At 34.8% G+C, this 22,298-nt stretch overlaps 1 protein-coding gene across 1 annotated transcript in view; it reads left to right on the top strand.

Moving 5' to 3' along the window:
- The first annotated feature begins 4,161 nt into the window (after positions 1 to 4,161).
- The window catches only part of LOC142351165 (uncharacterized), a 102,773-nt gene continuing 84,636 nt past the window's right edge, over positions 4,162 to 22,298 (top strand). The window contains exons 1-6 of the mRNA XM_075403280.1: positions 4,162 to 4,743; positions 8,382 to 8,573; positions 9,329 to 9,481; positions 11,276 to 11,415; positions 11,698 to 11,753; positions 11,834 to 11,981. Of these exons, the coding sequence (XP_075259395.1) occupies positions 4,609 to 4,743; positions 8,382 to 8,573; positions 9,329 to 9,481; positions 11,276 to 11,415; positions 11,698 to 11,753; positions 11,834 to 11,981 (824 nt within the window). The 5' untranslated portion in view covers positions 4,162 to 4,608. The remainder of the gene's footprint in view (positions 4,744 to 8,381; positions 8,574 to 9,328; positions 9,482 to 11,275; positions 11,416 to 11,697; positions 11,754 to 11,833; positions 11,982 to 22,298) is intronic.

Raw genomic sequence — 22,298 nt, 5'->3', positions numbered from 1 at the left:
AGCAACAATAGCCAAAAATTCAGTTTTCACTTTTTTTATTACCTAAAACTGAGGTTGGTTTAATTTACTTTCATTTGACACGTTGTTAATACCTATAGCGGAAAAACAGTGCTAATTTGAGAAAATATACTTGAGGCACGTAACGGATTTTTTCATTGTAACGGAGATTCGGGAACTTTCAATATTTAAAATTCGAAAAACCTGTAACAAAATTTTGTTATAAGACACGTGTAAAGAGATGCAGCTTCTTTTCAGACCTGGTAAGACAATTATCAGATCTATACGATAGCTAAAACCCCATTTATCAGTTCTTACAAGAAAAGTTTTTTCTTATCTTTTCTTTGGAATAAACCTTCTTTATATCATAAAGTAAAACCCTTTATATCGTGCGTAAAACTTCGTTATATATTGCGTAAAACCGTCAGATATTGCATTAAAAAAATTAGAATGACTGGGATGAGCGTAACTACACGAACTTACAAAAAAAGTGCAAAAACGTTCAGGTAACCTAAGTGACCTCATTGGCTCAAAGATTTAAGTCATAATTGTTTCCAATTGCTCTCGTTATGGAACGATCATAGGTATTTTTAATGTCCACTCTGCTTTTTAATCACAAAGATACCTTTTGATCTCAATTAATAGTCCCTGTTTTATTAGCCTACATACACATTATTATCAAGCACTAAGTGTCAATAAATATGCATAATCGAATATGTATCTGTTCTATTTTTCCCCGGTTCAAGGATTTTACCCCAAACAATACGGGGAAAAGAGTGTAAAGAGTGCATAGTTGTCGTAGTTTTTTTGTGTACATTCGTACAAAGAAACAACAAGGGTGGAAGAGTTTTAAAAAAACTTATGCTAATCATAATGATGGAAGAAAGAGTGTAACGTTTTATCATTTCACCCTAAATTGTACTCTCATAAACAGCAAGGGTTGCAGAGTGTATAAAAATTGATACTAATCATAATGATGGAAAAAAAGTGCTGTTTTTGTTTTATCATTCGACACTATATACACTTTTTTAAACAAGAAGAAGGGAAGAGTGTAGAAAAAAATTGAAAATAAGCTCAATGGTGGTAGAAAGTGTGCAATTTTTTATCAATCCACCCTAAATTGCTCTCTTTTCAAAGAAGGTAAAAAGAGTGGAGAAAAGAGTGCAAACACAGTTTAATATCTAAAAATTACACTAAACTCCTTTTTCCTCAATAAGAAAGAGTGGAATATGCATTACATCCCAATCTCCTTCAACTCGAGCAGGATTAAGGGTAAAACTCTGGCCCGGGGAGAATGAAATACTTTGTTCACACAAGCGATGGAAAACGGATACTTCATTTAAAGTATGCTAATATTATTTCACTTATGTTTTCCCAAGCAGAAGCATAATTTGAGGAATTTATTCGGCATACTAAAATGAAGGGTGCAATTTTTTGGATAAATATATACGGAGGTAAACTTTTGAAAGAAACTGAACAGCTTTCATAAAAGATTTTAATGCACAACAAAACAACTATTCAGCACCTTCTAAACTTAAAGTTTGACTGATCACCCTGAATTTTTTTTGCAGGATTTGATGTAGAAGTACTTATAATTTGATTCTTCATCCTAAAATTTTGTTTAGCAATTTACGCTAGTGTGACTGTTTGAGTACTGTAGATATTGTAAAGAATTTTAAATGTTTTTCATTTCCAGATGCAAATTACGTAAAGCAGACATATATTTGAAACCAAATTGTCAAAAGAAAAAATTGTGAGTTGATTGAAACTATCCTTAAAAAGGTAATCAGAAACATGCCTGGAGGAGAAAATGTATTGACCATACGCAAACAGCATTAAACATAAAACATTTCAGATGAAGGAATTCTGATGACCAAAATTTTAAAATTTTACAGCCTTTTCTCACATTCTTTTCAATTACTTATCGTATTAACCATTGCCCAATTTCAGATAAGATAAAGAAAGTAATTTTTTTTACAAAATCCTCACTGTTGGGTTAAGTGGAAACATTAATGCTTTTACTACAGTTTCATTTTTTAATTGTTATTTGAAACATAAAACTGAGAGAAGGGTGGCCAAAAACAAAAATTCAAGTCTAATTTCTCTATAGAGAAAACAAAGACTGATACCATCTGTTAAGTCAACAAATGAGTTTTTCAAGACAATCAGCCAACGTTTGCTGTTTTTCGAATGGATATCTATCAACTTAAAGCAACTCAACAAAAATGAGGCTGGCATAAAATCCCTAAGATTCAATTAGGCTTGGAGGGTAGTGAAAGCTCACTTTGGAGGACAGCAAACATTGTATAATTGTCCTCGAAAACTCATTTGATGACTTAACAGATGATCTCAATTTTTCGTTCTCTCTAGAAAAAATATAAGGCTTGAATTTTTGTTCTTTCCCACCCTTCTTTCAGTTTTATGTTTAAATTAACCATTGAGATATGAAATTGTAGTAAACTCATTAATGTCTGCCCTCAATACAATGGTTTCAATCACTACAAATAATTTATGCTTAGTTGTTTCATTCCATCTTGTATTTATTCATTGTACAGAGTTGTGAGTGGTAGCAATAGCAAGCCCGTCCATCGTAGAACATAGGATTGAAGACTTTTTTTAATTTTGTTTTTTCCGCGGAGTTTGCAAGCTTTAAATTTGGGGAACAATTGAGCAATTTCAGTTGTTTTAGTTCTTTTTTTCCGCATTTTTGACCAACTTTTTGTCAATTTTGCTAATAAAAAGTTAGACGTGTTCTTAAAAGAGTTAATGGTTTTATTATTAAAGACAAATAAAGTTGCAGAAGAATGAAATCTAAAAATTTTGCTAAAAATTTGGCGGATTTTTCAAAAGTCCTTTTATTTCTCCATCAAAATTGCACTTCTATAGCAAACATTCTTTAAGTTAGCCGGAAAAAAGACCTAAAACTGCTGAAATAATCTCCTCAAGCTCCCAGAAGAGTTTGTTCTGCTTTTTGTTAATAAGTGAGTGTTCAGGACCTAAATATTTGCGGTTTTTTTCGAATTTATCCCGATAATTCTCAAAATTTCATCAGTTTTTTTTCTCATCTACTGACATTTCTCGGTTAAGTTATGTATTTTGCTCAAAAAAATGTTTTTAAAAGACCACAGCAATAAAAAGGCTACTTTTGGACCATTCGGGGTTCAAATTGTATAGGTCGCTGTTTTTTCATTTTGTAAAGTTTTTTTTTTTGCTTCGCTCAAGTTAATTACCGGAAAACTATTACTATGTAATGATTTCACCTTCTTTTTCTTTTATCAAAAAATATTTTTAACGTGCAGATGAGGCCGGATAAAATTATATTATATTTTTAGTTAGAAGCTCAAAATTTTTATGGCTTCAACGCTTTGCTTGCTTAATTTTTTGTTGGAAATTTGGTGAAGTTTTTATTTGTTGTTTTTTGTGTTCTCAAGTCTAAGTCTCGCCAATGAAATTTCCAATAGGCGTCTTTTGGAGCAGAAGTATGGGAATGGAATGGGGTCGGAACATTATGTGCGAAGTTACATTACTGAGCCTCCTTGGTATGGCCTTTTCCTAAATCAAATAATATTTGCCACTTTTTTACATACATACATATCATTGCCTCTTTATCTGTCTCGATAAACTTCGAAAATATGTAAATAAATTTTCCCTAGATGATAATAGTTACACGTACGAATAATAGGTGACAACACGCATTTTTTTCGGTACACATGAAAAAATAATTACGAAAGACCGTTTCTCGTCTTTCACTTTCTTCGAAAATTTTCTGTTCTAATATTGTAGCATTATATCAAAGTGTAAAGATTGTCCTAATTTGCGATGAATCCGCTAAATATGATTCCAATGTAGACGTACTTTGCAATTGAAATATCTCCAGCATTTATCGCTAAATAGGACAAACCATGATTTTTATTAGTTATCAAGAAACAAACTACGTAAATTCATTCAGTTACGGTTTTTATTGATCAATAATATCATTTTTATATAAAGAGTAAACAATTTTTTCATTGAAAAGGGAATTAGTTGACATTTGGCTGCGGCTGTTTGAAAAACATCTGCAATTTACGGTTGGGATGTTTTTACAATTCAGGGAATAATAGAGAACAATGGAAAACAAATTAATTCATTACCATGGAAAAAGCATTTTTAAAGAAAACAGTGATGGCTTGATTGTTGGTTATAAGGTCTGAACAAACGTGATATTATTTACACAATTTGAAAATAAACAAAACAAAATCATTTATTTCTGAACAAAATTTATTGCGGAAATTGATCAGAAATTGATCAAAACTGTGGTGATTATTATCATTAGTAGAAATAGAAATAGAGCTCACTACACTAAAAAATGGCGCCTTATTATTCTCTTACCTATTACGAAAACCGTCTTACCTTTTTAGATTAAAAATTTTACGCCCTTGCTTTTTTTCTGAAAAAAAAATAATTTTGTAGAATTATTTGAGGCATATCTTAAATTAAAAATCTTTAAAATTTTAATAATTTACCTTCACTGTCAATATTCTCGCTCTATACGTACTCCAGTGATATGAGCTATCCAAAATGCAGATCATTTGGTTATAACTACCTAGTTATAACTACTTACCCAGTTAATTAATGACGACTACCCAACAGCAGACTACAGTTAGTAACAATGTGCTTGGACAGAGCAGTAATAACAACTCAGCCGCACCCTCCCTTCACGTGCCTATGAAAAATGTGATCGCAGCGCCGCCCAATGTCGCCCCAAAGGTGAGCTGGAAACAGAGCCGAACTCGAATGTTTATCGTGCTTGGTCTTCTAAGCTAACTATTCATCTTGCGCATATGCAAATTATCTGAAAAAATTTTTGCATAATAAGTGTAGAATTTGAAAACCTGGAGTGGGGTAATCCCAATTCAAATCCCAACAAATAATAATTACCTAAAAAAAATCGTTTACATAAAACCAGAGAAGTGGTTACTTCAGAAACCTATTAGCCAGATAGTAACGGGAGAAGTAACGGAGAATTATACCAAGCCCGCCGACTACTATCGAGATTCAAATTTGGAGGCATTAGTTTCTATAATACAGGAATAAGCAAGTTCGACTTCGAGTTGTCTGGTCTCAAATATGAACTAACGGTGAGAAAAAAATAGTTTTTGGAACAGGGGATGCTCGTATTTGGAACTAAACCTAGTTTCCAGTACAACCAAGTTATGTAAACACATCAATCTATAATCCTAAGGACCGATATGTATTGATGATAAGGTTACTTTAACTGTCTACGTAGTTTGCACTATCATACTACAGTGGATAGTCCAAATATGCAATTCTACAACGAGCAACCAACACTACCATCAAAGTGGATTCACTAATTCTGTCTCCAAAGAAGCGCAGCGATTGATACTCTTAGATAACTCGTCTGATGCCGTTGGCCGTCCAACTCTAAATCCGAAAAGATCGCAACTTAACCTAGTAGCTGGTTCATCCCTCTAAAACCATCTAAACTTTTAAAGCAGCTATATTGTGTTCTGATTCAATGCCAAACCCTAACTCTAATAAGATAGAATTGTAAAAAAAGATCGAAAAACATTTTGAAGTACTATCTTCGAGAAAATTGACGAAAAAAGTTTTTCCTCAATTAGAAGCTTCAGAATTGAACATTTTTTTCAATTGGCATTAACACTTTAAGAATTTATAAATTTGAACAATCACTCAAACGGTACCACAGCGTTCTTAAACGAGCGAAGTTGCGGAGGTCAAAAAAAGAGTTCATAAACAATACATTTTAAAAATGCTTGGACGCACACAGGAACAGAAGACTTCCCGTAAATGATTAAGGATGTCCTGTTTTAAGAAAAATTTCATTAAATTATTGTGCAACGAACCATGCCTTTTACTCCTTCTTAGTAAAATCTGCATGTGGCTTCGTCTGTTTTCAAAGTTTTTGTTATACAAAACTACCCCTAGTATTATGAGAGCGAAGTAATTTTTAGGATGTCGTTCCAAATAAAAAAAAATACGCAATGACACTTGAAATGATTTCCTTCTACGATGAACCTAAATCAATGTTGATCAAAACTCAGTTTCTTTTTTTAAAAATTTGTCAACTTACAAGTTTGCGTAGACTCAACTCCACAAACAAAGGGCTGAAGTCAATCTCCGAAGATGAGATAAGAGTATGAACAAACTCAAATGCATCTGTTAAAAAAAGTTGAAATAGAAAATGCTAAAACCTTCAAATCTTAAAATAAATAAAGCCGGTAAATTTTTTTATCTCAAAATCTAGAAAGAGTCAGTTCAACTTACAACCCTCATAGCGTTTTGGACAGCAATCTGCTGCCATAGGGAAAACTTGTTATAATTAGTCAATCCAATTTAAAATTATTAAGAAAAAGGTTACTCAAGAAATCAAAAAGCATTCTCGAAATTTTTTTTATTAGCCATCTCGCATAGTAATACCCGTGAAAATTTTCTTGAGAATCTTTGAACATTTGTCGTTTCAGTAGAACTTATTAAGCGTCGAAAAAGAAGAAACAACAGGGCTCAGCTTGTATTGTACGTCAAACAGAAAAACTAACTTTACCCTTGGATGCGCGACTGCAATATCAGTTAATTTTATGAAAAAAGTTTTTAAAAAGGACCAGATTTGAAACGCTTTAATATCCTAAATCACCGGAGACAGAAGTTAGTCAATGATGAAACCTCGATGAGATTTTTGTCAAAATTGCTTGTTTCCCCATTTGACTTCAAACAAGAAAAATTAAACCACTGGATATTCATCATTTTATTGATTTGATTTCTAGGTAACTGGGACCAACAACTGATGGGTTTATCTTGCTTTTAATTTCTATTGTTTTTCGACATCAAGTATAATAAGTTCAGAATAACCTGTTGGGGAATCGAAGTTTAAAAGCACTTTAAGCATGGTTAATTTGGTGGACATTAACGGTCCTAGAAAAGTCTAAACATATTTTCAAGCAAAATGTTGAAAAAGTGGCAAAAGTGAATAAAGAGGAACAAAAGTGAATGCTGAGCTACAGTTAGCACTTAGTTAGAACTATAGTTGAACAACCTTAAGAGTTGACTATTGATCTCTATAGAACTCTTTTTGGTAGAAAACAATCTATATACCAAAGCATTACAAAGCTGGCAGATTGCCAGAAAACATCCGCAATAGCTTCTGAAATCTGCAGTCTCAAAAAATTTTAAAAGAAACAGACAAAAAAATTCTTTTTTATTAATTGCTGAGTTGTTATAATTTGATAAAGAATCTGTCTATCTTATTCCTGTTTCTCTTTGCTGCCCTCAACACATCAATTAGGTGACTCGGGAACCAAATAAACGTTTTTTTTCACGCCTCTCAAAATTTCAAATTTAAGGCATCTCGTACAAATATCGTCGACCTAATGCATGATGCTTATATTACTGCTATGATATCAGACAAATCATATATTACCTAGCATGAAATCTCGGGCAGTTCCTTATTTCACCCCTACTTAGCGGTAGGCGTAATGTGTATTAGACTCGTATTTATCGAGGAAAATAGTTTAAAGGTGTCCTTTAAAATTTTGATTTATTCTGTTAGGAGATATAGCTTGAGCCTGGTTTTTTACATAGTGCTATGCTCAAAATCTTTTATAGTTGTTTGCAAACCCACCCTAGCCACTCCCCAGTCCGGCTGGGAAAAAGAGGAGGGAAACACACCGAGAGCATACTGGAAAAATCTAACAGCTGACTTTTATATCAACTTCTGAAATTTTTTGGGGACTCGATTATAATTTGAGCTGTTACAACTTGCTATTTCGCCGCTTTTCATCGGGGAAAAGAAAGGAGAGAGTGTAAAAATGAAATAATTCCACCTATATTCCGTCGTTTGTTTTTTGAAGAAAATAGTTTATAGAGAGAGTGCAAAGCTAATAAAATTACATCCCATATTTCTTCGCTTATTAAAGGCGCAAACAGTTTAATTTTAAGAGTTTATTTTAAAATAAGGGTGAAAGAGAGTAACAAAAATCTAGAAGTATAATTTAAGAACGTAAAAATTAAAATTAAAAACCGTAATTTTTGAGTGTAAAAAAATTAAAGTGTAATGATAGAGTGTAAAAATATTTTTTTACACTCTTCAACTCTTATTTTTTTTTAATTTACACTCCTATAGTTACACTCTTTCTTGTCTTAATAAGCGGCGAAAGAGGGGTGCTTTTTTATTTTTATACTCTTTACTCTTTTCCCCGTTATTTTTGGGGAAAATCCTCGGCCCGGGATCAAACAAAGCCGTATGATGGGTGACTTGAGCAGGCGTACCCTTGAAAACTTGAATCTTTGAACATTCGTCGAGTCTATAGTTTTTAAAAATGAAAAAAGAAGTTTAAGTTAAAATTAAAAAGTATCTTCTTAATGTCTAGAGGGCCTTTACGTGTTTGGCCGACCTGACTGGAGCGACAGCCCTACCACGTGAAGTGACGACAGTACCCAATGAATTGCTGGAAAAGTACCCTCATACAAAAAGGGTGGGAAACTATCTTCTTGGAAAGACCCTGGGGGAGGGATCATTCGCAAAAGTGCGAGAAGGTCTTCATACCATAACAGGGGAAAAGGTGGGTTTATGCTTTCCATCAAACCATGAACAATGTGCTGAGTTAAAATCGCTGTTGAACGTTCAGCGGGGTTGGGCTAAATTAGATGTGCGCTATAATTAACTAGTGCTCTCAGCGCCCAATTATAGTCTTGCCATGACTGAATTTGAGCGAGTTGAAGTCTGATAACAATTAAACTTAAAAAAAACAGCATCCTTTCAAAAAAATGACATTTAAAGGCCTTTTTCGGTTTTCCTATTGTGATTGAAATCCAGTCTGATTAAAGGGAATATTCAAAAGATTACCAATTTTCTGTTTGACTCACAAAATTGGTTATTATTCATCGGAGACCTCAAAGCTTGAAAATGAAACAAAACTCTTCATAGCAACGAATACTTGTGCCATAAAGCCAGAACAGATACAAAACGAATAGCTGGATGGACGAGATGTAATAAGGACGGGCTGCTGATAACTTAAATTGTAATAAATTTTTAACTTCTAACTGCTAACAGCCAACTCAATAGATTTTTGTGGAATATTTATTTAAAATATGCCAGAATGTACAAAATAGCAAAAATGGAATAATAATGCTTTTTATGATTCGCTTTTTGTCGATAATGATAAACTGTTTCCCAAAACCAAAATACAGAGACTTGGATAAACATATTTTACAATAATTACTTTTAATAGTCAATTATTATAATTAACACAACTTAAAAGCAATGTCCAGTTTAAAGGTATACGCTCAGAAACTCACCTGTTGTCAAACTCACCAGGTGGCAATAAAAGTGATAGACAAGAGACGGGCTAAAGAGGACTCATACGTGCACAGGAATCTGAGGAGAGAGGGGAGAATTCTGCAACTGGTCAGACATCCTTGCATCATCCACTTGTATGACATACTCGAGACTGAGAACAGCTATTATCTCGTAAGAAATTTCAAGACCAGAACCATTGATAGAGGATGGTCATTATGTGGAAGTTAGTACCAAGTTTAAAACTGTCTTAATTTTGAAAGTTCAGACAGAGTATTAAGTCTGGAGTCATATTGCAATTTGGTCTCGATGCGTCTTTTCATAAGGTTATTTGAGAAAGCACATAAACGCACCGAAGCTGAAAGGCCAAAAGTGATCATAGGACCAAAAGTGATCATAGGACCAAAAGTGATCATAGGACCAGTCTGATAATCATAAGACCAATTTCATCAATAAAGAAAATTGGCATTGCGGTAACATAATCAAAAAAGCTTATTTTATGCATAAAAAACCACACTGAGGTTTTCTGTTAAACTAATGACAAGGCTACTTTCATCAATAAAAAAAGAACAATGAGTGATTTGTAAGAAAAAAACTGACGCTAATTATAATAAAGTCTAGTTTTTGATGCTCCAATTAGTGTTTGACGCCATTAAAATGATCTCCACTGAGTCCAATTCACTGTCAGATGAGCTAAAATAAAGTAAAATATAGCGGTGTGTTAATTGCAGCTTATTCTTTGTACGCTTTGATCTAAACGTGAACATTGTGGACAAAGCTGAAAATTTTCAGTCATTGATTTTGTAATTTATAAAATAATCAATGACCGCAAACCAAATTCACAGCGAACCATAAAAGTGAAATAAAAAAAATGCTCAAACTTGCGGACATTGATAAACATTCTCCTGCTCACAATTGCAGACATTTATGACATAAAGCGCAATTTTTAAGAGACAAGTGACGGAATTTTGTAAGGATTGTCCGCAATTTTATTGTCACTGTTGTCCATAATTTACCCATTTTTTCTCCCACGCAAGAATGGTTGGAAAAATGTCAGTCGTGTTCGCAAACGATAACTCTGCTAAATTTGTAGGATTGGTGACGTATTGTATTTTTGAACGCAAACATCAAACTGGGTTTTGAAATATTTAATCAATTAATTGTGCGTTTTTAGTTGGTTACGCTTACTTACGTAACTAAAAATGATTTGAGTCCCGAAATTCGTTTTTCATCTTTCCATTATGGTTTTAACTGTCTAGATTTCATATTTACCAATTTACCAAGGATTGTCCGCAATTTTATTGTCACTGTTGTCCATAATTTACCCATTTTTTCTCCCACGCAAGAATGGTTGGAAAAATGTCAGTCGTGTTCGCAAACGATAACTCTGCTAAATTTGTAGGATTGGTGACGTATTGTATTTTTGAACGCAAACATCAAACTGGGTTTTTGAAATGTTTAATCAATTAATTGTGCGTTATTAGTTGGTTACGCTTACTTACGTAACTAAAAATGATTTGAGTCCCGAAATTCGTTTTTCTTCATTCCATCATGGTTTTAACTGTCTAGATTTCATATTTACCAATTTACCAAATTTGTCCAACATGCGACAGTTCATATGACTTTTTCTTTGGCTACATTAACGAAATGACATCCGATCAAAACATACAAGACTGGTGACGCCTCTGGTTAGATTTTTTGTTCAAACTTTACTACTTAGTCCGGTTATTCCTTAGTACTTCCGTTCAGTCGCTGTACAGTACTTACATTTTCTACATCACGTTATTTGGGTCATCTTTTACACCATCGATTGCGATATTAATGACATCAACGGGACCCGCGTAGGCATGGAGCCCCAGCCTAATTTGTCATAAATCGCGTAGGTCTAGCCCTTCATTGTGTGACGTCATATATTTATCTTATATGTATGACGTCATTCGTTAGTATGACGTCATTTGTATGTTTAAGGTGATGGAATTGTGCACTGGTGGTGACATGATGGAGTATCTGAAATTGAGGAAAAGTCTTCCTGAGAAAGAGACGAGGAAATACATCAGACAAATCATATCAGCTGTTGATCACTTACACAGAGCTGGAATACTTCACAGGTATTCATGCAGTTTAGCCATTATCATTTATATTCACAACCCCACCATACCCCACCCCACCCCACCCCACCCCTCCCCACTCGTCATTTGGACACGTTGGCACCCATAATTTACACAAATGTACTAGCCCAACAACATAGAAACCTTAGTGGCGTTTTTACTGAGGTGCAAACTACTACTATGGTGGAAAATCTTTGCCCCGAATTTAAATGTTTTCTTAGCAATGATCATTTCTGATTATTGAGAAAAATTGAACTTATAAGTTCTCTTAATTTGTTTCAGAGACTTGAAAGTGGAGAATGTTTTACTGGACGAGAAAAAGAACATCAAACTAATTGGTATGTTTTAATAATTACTAACCAAACACTACCGTATCCGCATTCTATGATATCTATGAAAACCCGGGGATGTGTTACAGATTTTGGGTTGAGTCGTCACTTCAAACTGGACGAGAACAATGTGTTGGGGGACTACCAGCAGGCTACTCAATGTGGCTCCCCCGCCTACGCAGCCCCGGAGTTACTGGGCAAAAACAAATACGGGCCAAAAGTTGACATTTGGAGCATGTGAGCATATAGTATATTGAAATCAACTTGAGGGAGGAGGTACAATGTGATAGACCCAGAAAAATACGTTTCTTTTTTCTGGGTCTATCACATTGTACCTACCCCTCACAAGCTTAGTGGGCATGTGGCGTATACCCACCCCTAATTTTGTAATTAAGCAAAAAAAAAACAATAAAGGGGGCCTGGAAGTTCGTGGTGGTCTGTAATAGGAAAGACCTCTTTTTCACGTCTACAGTGTCTATCAGACTACTGTTTTCCGATATAATAATGGATATAGAAACGACGCGGGTATGAATCCGATAAAGCAAAGTTGTTACACTGGATTGCGTCTGAATGGACGAGTCCCAATTCGGCTGCTGAATAGTAAATCCAATGTGAAAAAAAGGGAACGGAGAATACAGCCCTCAACAGTTCATCACTTAGCTAAAGATACCAGCTAAAAACATTTAAGAAAATATTTTAATAATTGCCAAACAATAAGTATCTCAAATACTCAATAGAAGAAACAGCTGGCAAATTTTCTCAAAATACGAGAAATAAAGATTTTCGGCAAAGTATCAACAATTGCGATTTTTGCCCTTTCTGTTTTCAAAACAGTGATAACCAGTTTTAGATCAGCGAGCGTTCTATAACCCATAGAAAAAATAACAACGAGGCTCGGTAATGTGCATTCGCACATAATGTTCCGACCCCGCCTAACCATGTTTTTGACTTAACTGTCCACTAAATGAAGCCAAAATTTTCAAAAAAAATCACTTATTGTTCTATAATAATTGGTTTATTTATTTAAAAATTGCTTTAAACTAACCACTATACAAATGAAATAAAAACTCTTTAGAGGGTCAACGATACCAGCCATTAAGGAGAGTAGGAGACAAGGCGGAGTCAAATAAAACAACGAGCATTACATACGAGCAAAACGCAATCACTACCTAAAACTTAATAAAAAAGTCAAAACAGCATCAGATAAAATGTAAGCTAAACTAAATAACTTGCATTTCACCAGAAAAGATATTGGACCTGTCTCTATTGAGAATAATTAATAAGTAGAGAGAAAACAAAAATCGCAAAATTAGAAAAAAATGTTTACACCTTTAAAAACAATTAAATTCGAAGTAATGAAAGCAATGAGCTGTAAACTGAAATCCTTTATGGTTTTCATTGCATTTTCAAATACAACTCTCGAGACCTGTCATCTTCCAGAATGTCATGCGACTACAAAAAAACCAAATGCCGTCAAAAATCACAAAAACTGAAATCAATTTTGCGAGGAAACGGTGTCGAAGCCTATAATATCAAAATCTATTCACTAAAAAAGTTGTATAGAATCAAATGCGCCTTCTTTTAGCAAGTTCAATGTATTATCTGCCATTATTTGTCGATCTAACAAGACAGCAAAAAGGAACCTAGAAAATTGTAGAAAGTCAGAAAAAACTTATGAAAACTCGTAGTGTCAACAATAACAGCCATTATTTAAATATAAAACAGCAAAGAAGAATACTTAACGATGAAATTGAAAGAGAAGACGTCTACACTCGTTGCTGAGACTACGCTGAAAAGTTGTAAAAATAAGATTGAAATTGGCAAATCTCAAATCAACTTTTTTTAAAAATAATTTTCTTAAAGCGTAAGGCTTATAAACATGAGGCTTTCAATTTAAAACAAACTGGTAAATAGTTTACATTTTACTGCTTAGATTTTTTGCTTATCTTTAGTGACACTAATTCAAAAGACTATACATTAACACTAAATACAGTTAGAAATCCAAACTTCACGAACAATTTTATGCAAATGACGTTGAAAAACGCTTCCCGCCAATATATCTTTCACTGACATTATTTTTTTGTTTGGCAAATTTGTGCACGTAAATTTGATCTGTCAATATTTGAGAATTTTTTTGAAATCATTCTGGTCTGTAATTAACACAAAAGAAACAAACATGTCAAAAATATCTCAAAAAATACATACAGCGGCCCATTACATTTCGATTAATTCTTGAAGTAATAAATTTCACATCTAGATCAAAACTGGCCCTGCTCTTGCTGCTTCTTTATAACAACGAAATTGTCCCTAATGTTACGGAAATAGCTAAAATGTAATTACATCTAAAATAATCAGAAGTTTGGATACTTTTTGAGTTATATTACCACAAAACCAAATTGTGTCAACTGAGAGCATTAGAAAAACTTTTAAGCAGCTTACGTGATAACAATGTAAAAAAATTGATTAACTATACTCAATCAAATGGTTACAAAAACAATATCAGCTGCCGTTAAAAATTAAGAATTGCGTAAAATTTCATGAAAACGATTTGTCGGAGCCATAAAAACCATGAGCTTTACTCATAAAACACAACATTGTGCCATTGGAGATTATTGGAACGTAAAGGGACTTCTTTTTAAATTAACCATTAAATAATAAAAATTTCAATTGATTGGCATGAAAAAAAAGCAAAAAGTATTACAAAAATGACAGACCCAAAATAAAAACAGAACCTTTTTGCACTGCAAAAATCAACGATCGGACAAAAAAGGTCCTTCGCTGCTGTCAGAATTTCATTTGTTTTGGAACCTTGCGTAATAGTTTTCTGACAAACGAAAAACTTGATATATCAAAATTAAACTAAACATTTTTATTAATATCCGTTTAATTTAGCGAAATGCAGCAAAAATGTTATTTCCAGAAAACTTTGTCAATAACCGTTAGACCATATCTGAATAAGAAGATTGTGACAACAGTGCTGATGTATGAAACACCGGTAAAACTGGACAAACTGGAACAAATGGGCATTTTTGAAGCCATTTATGAAAAAAAGGAAAAATACTGACTGTTCATCAATTTTCTTCTATCGTTTAACGTAAAACCAAAGCAATTATTGTTAACATTTTATCGTATTTTAGCACAAGTTGATCAAAATTGAAGCATAAATTGAGAAAATTTTTTATAAATTTGATATTCTTTGCTTGACACGCTGTCATATAAGGTAAGGGGAAAACTGTGGGTTTGATTTTGATATATTTAAAGCAAAATAGACTGGTAAATGATTCTACAGGAAGTTATTGGAATGTTGATACATTTGGTTGGCGGCTTTCGCAACCATTTTTTTTAAATTTTATTCCACTTTTCTATTACACTACCAATCAAATTGCCTTCCGGCTCCGGATTTTATTTTTTTAAGAGTTTTTCCCACTTTTGAAAAAACTATTTTGAAGCAAGTTTTGAACTAATTTCGTTTAGTGTAACTAGTTTCCACTTTCCACATAGTCTTACCAATCTTAGAACATAGGTTGTGAAAATGAGTGACAAAATTGATTACATATACTCGAGATATCCGAGGTTGGCCACGTTTTGATGTTGCCGAAGAGAGCTTCACTTCGGTGCATTTCGCAATACTGAGAACTGAAATTATAAACTAACGTAATGTTAGTTTCTTTCAGTTTTACTCAAAAATTTTTGTTTAAAATCTAATACCGCTGAACAGTTCTACCGCCGCATTCCCGGGTCGCCGCTTCCTTGGTTCCATACAAGGATCATATATGATGTCATACAAATCATAACGTATTTCCTAGTACGATCCTTGCATGGAACCAAGGAAATCATATATGATCCTTGCATGGAACCAAGGAAACCATATATGATCCTTGCATGGAACCAAGGAAATCATATATGATTCTTTGATGAAACCTAGGAAGTCATATATGATTCTTTGATGAAACCTAGGAAATCATATATGATTCCTGAATGAAATCCGGGAAACCATATATGATCCTTGTACGAAATTGAAGAAATCCTATATGATCCTTGTAAGAAATCAAAGATATCATAAAGGTTCCAATACGACGAGGAAGTAGTTGTTAGTCCTTGTATTACTAGCAAATGCTAAGCAAGATCAGCTAGGCTTTCATTTTCGTGCTAGGGAAAACTTCAATTTCCTCGATTTCATATAAGGATCATATATGATTTCCCTGATTTCGTACAAGGATCATATAGGTTTTCCTGGGTTTCATACAAGGATCATAAAAGATGTTTTAGTTTGTGAGCAGTCTCGTTCTTACTGGAAGCCGAAAAAAAAACTTTCTGAGGAATATTCAATCACATGACAAGAAAACAACCCGCTGTGAAGTTAAACATAACAACTTCACAATGTAGTGAAATTAATTAAATCTTTAGCGCAGTTGCTCAAAATCTCAACGAAAAATTCAAAAAGGAGACACCAGAAGTCAAAAAAATTAAAATGATTTCTGTTCTTTCTAATTGGCAAACGTAACAATAAAAATTGTGCAAACATTTAATTCATTGGCACATAAGATCACAAGCAATTGTTATGATATTAGCATCTTCATACTTTAAATACTTGTATCTCATATCTAACACTTTTGAGTTTTTAATCAACAAAAACCATTGAAAACACACGAAATAATGGAAGACCTGGGTCCTGGGTTTTTACAAAAATCATAGAAGAAGTTTTAGTTTAGTGACCAGTCTCGTTCTTACTAGAAGCCAAAAAACTAACTATCAAACCAATAATCAGATTAATCGTGTTCAAACGCCTCAATCAGCGGTACAAGAAACTTTGCAATTGATGTTCTGAAGAACAAAAGTTTATTGGATATAAGTTTTTGATTGAAAGTGATCAACTCGGAACTTTCCTCAACAAGAAAAAAAGAGTATATTTGATGAGTTGAACCAAGTGGGGATGAACGAGACTCAACAACTTTGAAACGTTCCACAGATGCGTAATCTTCGCCTTTTTCCGAATAAAACATTCGTAATTTTCCACAGATGATTTCTCCTCTATAAAAAGCTGCCACATAAGAATCTTTGCCGTTAGTTGAAATGTCAAAAACAAAATTTTTCCATTTCAAGTTTCGATAAAACTGGCGTTCATTTTTTCTGAGGTCCTCTGGAACGTCAGTGTTCGGGATGCTGATGTGCTTGAAAACTTTAACGGCTCGCATTTTTTCACAAAACTCTGACAATTGGTCATTGACAATTGGGGAACGCCAAGCTGCTTTGTTTCTGTTATATCTCTCTACTAAAAGAGGCAGATGATTGACAGTACCAGAGAACTTCGAGCTCAAAAGATAATTAGCAGACTCGAACATCATACTGGACGTTGTCCAAAGGGGCCCAAAGTTACGCACTTGCCATGTGAGATGAGTCAGGGCATGCATATTAGCAGAAAAAACGGTTTCTGTGTACTCCAGTTTCGTGTCTTCCAGAAATCGATTAATCTGTTTCTCTGCTTCATTGCAAAAACTTGTGTCTAACATTAATAGTCGAATTGCGTAACTAAGTAAACAAAATCTATTGGCTCTCGTTTCATTAATTGTTTCGCTGAAAAGTGCTGGACCGATATATAACAACCAAACTTTCAACTCATTTGCCTTGAAGTACTCCAAATCATTGAGCGACCTCACCGACCTTTTGAACTCCAACGGTAACTTAATACTTGAAACCGTGTGTCTCAAACACTCCATGTCAGTTCGATGCGTTTCCTTTACGATAACTTGGAGGAGAACTTTAGTTACTCCCAGATATACTTGATGCATTACGTCTGGTGGAGCCGTCAGCGGTAAGTTTTTGACCAGTTTAGACAACGGGCTGACCCCCTTGACACCCATATAATGCTGCAGATTTTCCATTTGAACCTTCTGAAGGTGCTCCGAATAGATGTGTTGCGTGCGCATGGGATATTTTTTCAGTGGATAATATCGTGAGCGCTGGTACACGTCCGTTTCAATCAAACATAGTGTGCAGCCGTATTTAGCTAGATGGTGGTGCATGTTTAGCATAGATGCTGTTGCTGGGATATCAGCTATTAGAAGAATGATTTTAAAAGTAACATTCAAGCTCATTTGCTTGTACTCTAATGTCATTCGACGGGACAAAAGTTGACCTAAGTCATTGAAAAGTGGCTCCCAATCTGGTTTCTTTGCACCACGCCATAAAGCGGCCAGAACAATGTTTTTATAGGAGCATCTCAAAACTGGAGGCAGATCAGCAATGGCTAACCAAACGGGCCACAGCTGGTCTCTACTGGACTTCACAAAGCGGACACCATCAGAGTTGAGAACAAGCGATATTGTTATGTTTTTGTTATCGAAGTTCAAACAGGGCTGTAATTTGATATCTTTGTTGGGATCTCGTTGTTGCGAGTATTCCTCAATAAACTCAAGGTTGCTTTGAACAATCTGATGAAGCTCACTCACAAAATCAAGCACCCAATATTCACCGTCAGAACAAGATTTAACAAAATTCTGATGCTGAGATTTAAAGACGTGATAGCGACGTTTTAAACTTGAGAAACTTGGTAACTTAGCGTCCGGAAAAGCTGATCTCATAAGAGATAGCCAATCTTTGGTCTCTTGATCAGATGTGCCATGTTTTGCGACAATTGAGTTTATGGCTGTCTCGAAATTGTCTCCAACCACAGAACAGGGCAGATCAGGGCTGTCAGGTGGAACAGTTGAAGAATCAGAAATGTCTGGCAAAAAGTCTTCAGGTGCACCAATTTGATTGCCTTCATCATTATTCTCCACTTCAGGAGTATCGTTGTTGCCCTCACCTGTGAACAACATAGAACTGTTCTCCAAATCAGCCGAACCGTCTTCATGATCAATTGACGACTGCGACTCACTTTCCGTAAAAAAACGCATTTCATATGACCTCATTTTCTTGGGAGCAGGTTCATCCCGCTTTTTGCGGCTGTATAGCCTAACGAATCTCTTTTCTAAGTTTGCTGATATTAATTGAAGCTGCTTGTTACTGAAAATCAACGGGCGTTCAGCATGCATTTCTGAATGTGGGCATTGGCAGTCCCAATTTCCTTCGCCAAAAAAGTTTTCCCCGTAAAAAACAGTCAGTTCGTCATTCTTCTGTATATTTTTAGTTATTTTCAACTTGACACACTTCTGGTTTTTGTAAGTTGAAGCAACGTATTGAGTATTGGGTCTGCATGAATGATTTGCGAATCTGACCGGACCGATCATAATTCTGTTGTTTCGACAGATCTCGGTTCCAGCAAATATTGAAATGGGCTCAAATAGGTAAAGCTCTTCACCTTTAACACTTTGAAGGAGTGCATGAAGGTTCGGCAACAACAGGTCACGATTCCTACTGAAAATGAAATTTTCATCCTTGCCGTAAAACAGTCCATATCCTCCAAAGTCATCGTGTTCAAAAAAAAATCCTGCTCCCAATGCTTCTTGATAACAGGATTTTAATAGGTTATAGGTTTTTTTATATGACATCTTGGTATCTAGCAATTTTTTGAAGGCTTCATCGTCAATTTCAGCTACCATTGACCTCACGCGCCGGTTTTTTTTTGCTATCAAGTCATTTGAGACGTGAGCATCGCATTGAGCAAGGATAACTGATCGACTTTCTTTCTCCTGCATGTCCTGCTCTCAAAACTTTTTATTCGAATTCATTAACAGGTTTAAAAAAAAACCACAATCGGTCCTACGTAGCATTTTACGTTTTTGTCTAAATCGAGTTGAAGTTATAACTTAAAATAAAGGAGTAAAAAACGGAGTAAAAATAACGGAGTAAAAATAACGGAAGAGAACGAAAATAAAAATAGCCTCAATATATGTAATAAAGCTAAAGATCCGAATAATACTTGACGTTTATTATGGCAACAATAAGCATTTTACTTATCTGAAAATATTATCAAACCTTAACGACTGGCGGTTTGAAGAAAGTCTGAAAAATAGTCTTTTTTCATTTAAATTCGTTACCACACTCATTCCCTTTTTTAGGATGACATGAGCACATTGAAAGGAAAATGATCGAAGGCTCCTCAACAAATTTTGTCATAGAAAATCTTTAAGGCCTCTAAAAGTCCGCGAAACCGCCGAGTATACAATTGAATTGAAAGTGGCGGGATAGACATCAACTCTACAAATAATAAAGGCCCGCCTGCATAGAATTGAAATCAAATATATCAATAGCAAAAGTCATTTCAATTTGCAATTCCACTGTTGCTCAACAAGAAACCGCTGCTCAACAAAAAAAGCATATCGGTCAGCACTTTATGGAGAGGAAAAATTACATACAAATCAACACTCAGGAAAATTTAGGTTAACAGCAGATCAATTTTTTTTGGAAAATTGCACAACGGAAAACATTTTTAAGACAAGTTTCCATCGAACAATTGACAGTTCCGAGCATTTGTTTCATCACAATTTATTTTACAAGAAACTTTTGTTTCCTTCACAAGCAACAGACAGAAAAATTAAATTAAAACGAGCACCCAATTGAACCTTTCCGATAAATTGTGGTTGGATGCACAAAGGCCCCAAAAGGTTTACTCTTAGGGATTACAATACTAAGAATAAACAGCAAAAGAATTAATTGGTCTAGCACGCATTGAACTGAGTTAATTTAGATGTCCAAAAGAAATATTGAAGAGGGAAAACGTAAAAGATTGTCAGCACTTCTTATAGGAAAAAACGATACAAACTGCATTCATGTTGATTCAGAGTTCGATTACCACTGCTGCGGAAAGGCCACTCTGTTATCGCACAAAGAAAAATAGATACTAACTTCACACTTTTCCAGAAAAATATGTTAACTATATAAAGGAATTTACATTTAGAAACTGTCTGCATCCGAAAATCGACAATTGTGATTATCGCATAGATCTGATTGCTCTTACCGGAGAATTTCGTTTGGATAACAGAGTGCGACGCACAGCAGAATTGATAGGAGGGCGCGCATATAAACATTTTGGAATAGATGACCGATCATCTGATTTACTGAAACCAGATTTCTCAAAAAGATGACAGTTGGCCTAGGAAAAAGCAATTGAAAGAATTCGCAAATCGAATCTGATGTTTCTTTTGTAAAGGTAACAACGTTTTTAAAGGAAACGCGATACTACTAAAATATTGAAAGAGTTAACTTAGCTTCAAACACATTTATTACGTTGCAGCAGTTTAGCAAAACAAAACAAATTTAGTTTACAGAAGTCTTGCCACAATCGGCAATTCAACGCATTTGCGAACGTTTCACTTGTCAGCTTTTTTCGACTCTTTCGCGCACTTCTTTTTGTAATCCAATCCCAATTGATTGGCGGCACTTCTGGCTTCCCGCAAGCAATATTCCGGTTCGCGTGGGTATTTTTGTTTAACAACTGTATTGAACATTTTCTCTAACGCAAAGTCAATGCGGGGTCTTGACTTTATCTTACATCTTTGCTGCCCGATCATGTAATCCTGGAGCAAACAGTTCTCGTTTTCCCCAAACAGAGCTTTCGCCAGTTCTCTACCAAATCGACAAGGATCAGAACCAGCAACAAGATCCATTAAATTACGTCCCTTGTAGATAACAGGCTTTAGATTTTCATTATTGTAGGTAACGTTTTCGCCCATCAACTCACTTTCTACAATTGTTAGGAACTCGAGGTTGTCAGCTTTCAACTCCTGCCGTAAATGTTTTAGTCTAGATCTATGAGCGTCAATGAGAGAATCCAGTCGAATGCCGAGAGCGTTAATTGTTGAGCATTGCTTTGGTGTAGAGGTCATCTCACCCGTTACTGCCGAGACGAGATTTTTGGACTGCGGAAGCGTAATGTCGAGCCCTATGTTGGATTCGTTATCTTTATCTGGAGGAAGCTCCTTGTTTCCTTCAATGACAGAGGGCATAGGCTCATTTTCACTCTCTGAGTCGGAACTGTACAGCAGTTGTTTATTGCTGATACGCGGCATGATAGTCTCTTAAAAACGGTAAAAACTGAAATACGCTAGAAAACGACATCAAACAGAATAATTTTTCAGGCGAACTGCAAAACTGTTTTTTTTACAAGGCACACCCTCAATTAATCTTTCCCTTCAGACTCCTAGCTGAACAAATTTTAGAAGTCGCCCATAGTCTGGTACACAATTTAAAATGAATGGGGAAAAAAGAGAAAACAAACAAAGTATTTTTTGAATTTGAAGATGAATGAAACACAAAGTGTCTGATCAACGCAAAACTTTTTGTATATAAATTGACTGAGCATATAACGTTAAAGTTCCCAAGAAGCGTACAAATCAATAACCCGCATTACAGCAACTTCTTTAAAGGCACTCGGTGCTGGCAGAGGCAAATTGATATAAACAGATTAGATATATAGGTAAACAAAGCAGCACTTCACAGAAGCTATTTGAGAACCTAATTGTAGAATTTTAATCAGCAGAATCATGTCAAATTGAGTGACAAAAATAACATCCTGAATTAGGCCCATAATTTGATCAAATTGGGAAATAGAACAGCGTAACAGCAAGCAAGTTTATTAGAACTAAATTTCACCGGTATCTATAACAATCAGAT

Source organism: Convolutriloba macropyga, chromosome 12, assembly GCF_964194025.1.
Source record: "Convolutriloba macropyga chromosome 12, txConMacr16.3, whole genome shotgun sequence".
NCBI lineage: Eukaryota > Metazoa > Xenacoelomorpha > Acoela > Convolutidae > Convolutriloba > Convolutriloba macropyga.
This window is presented reverse-complemented; position numbering and strand designations above follow the sequence as displayed.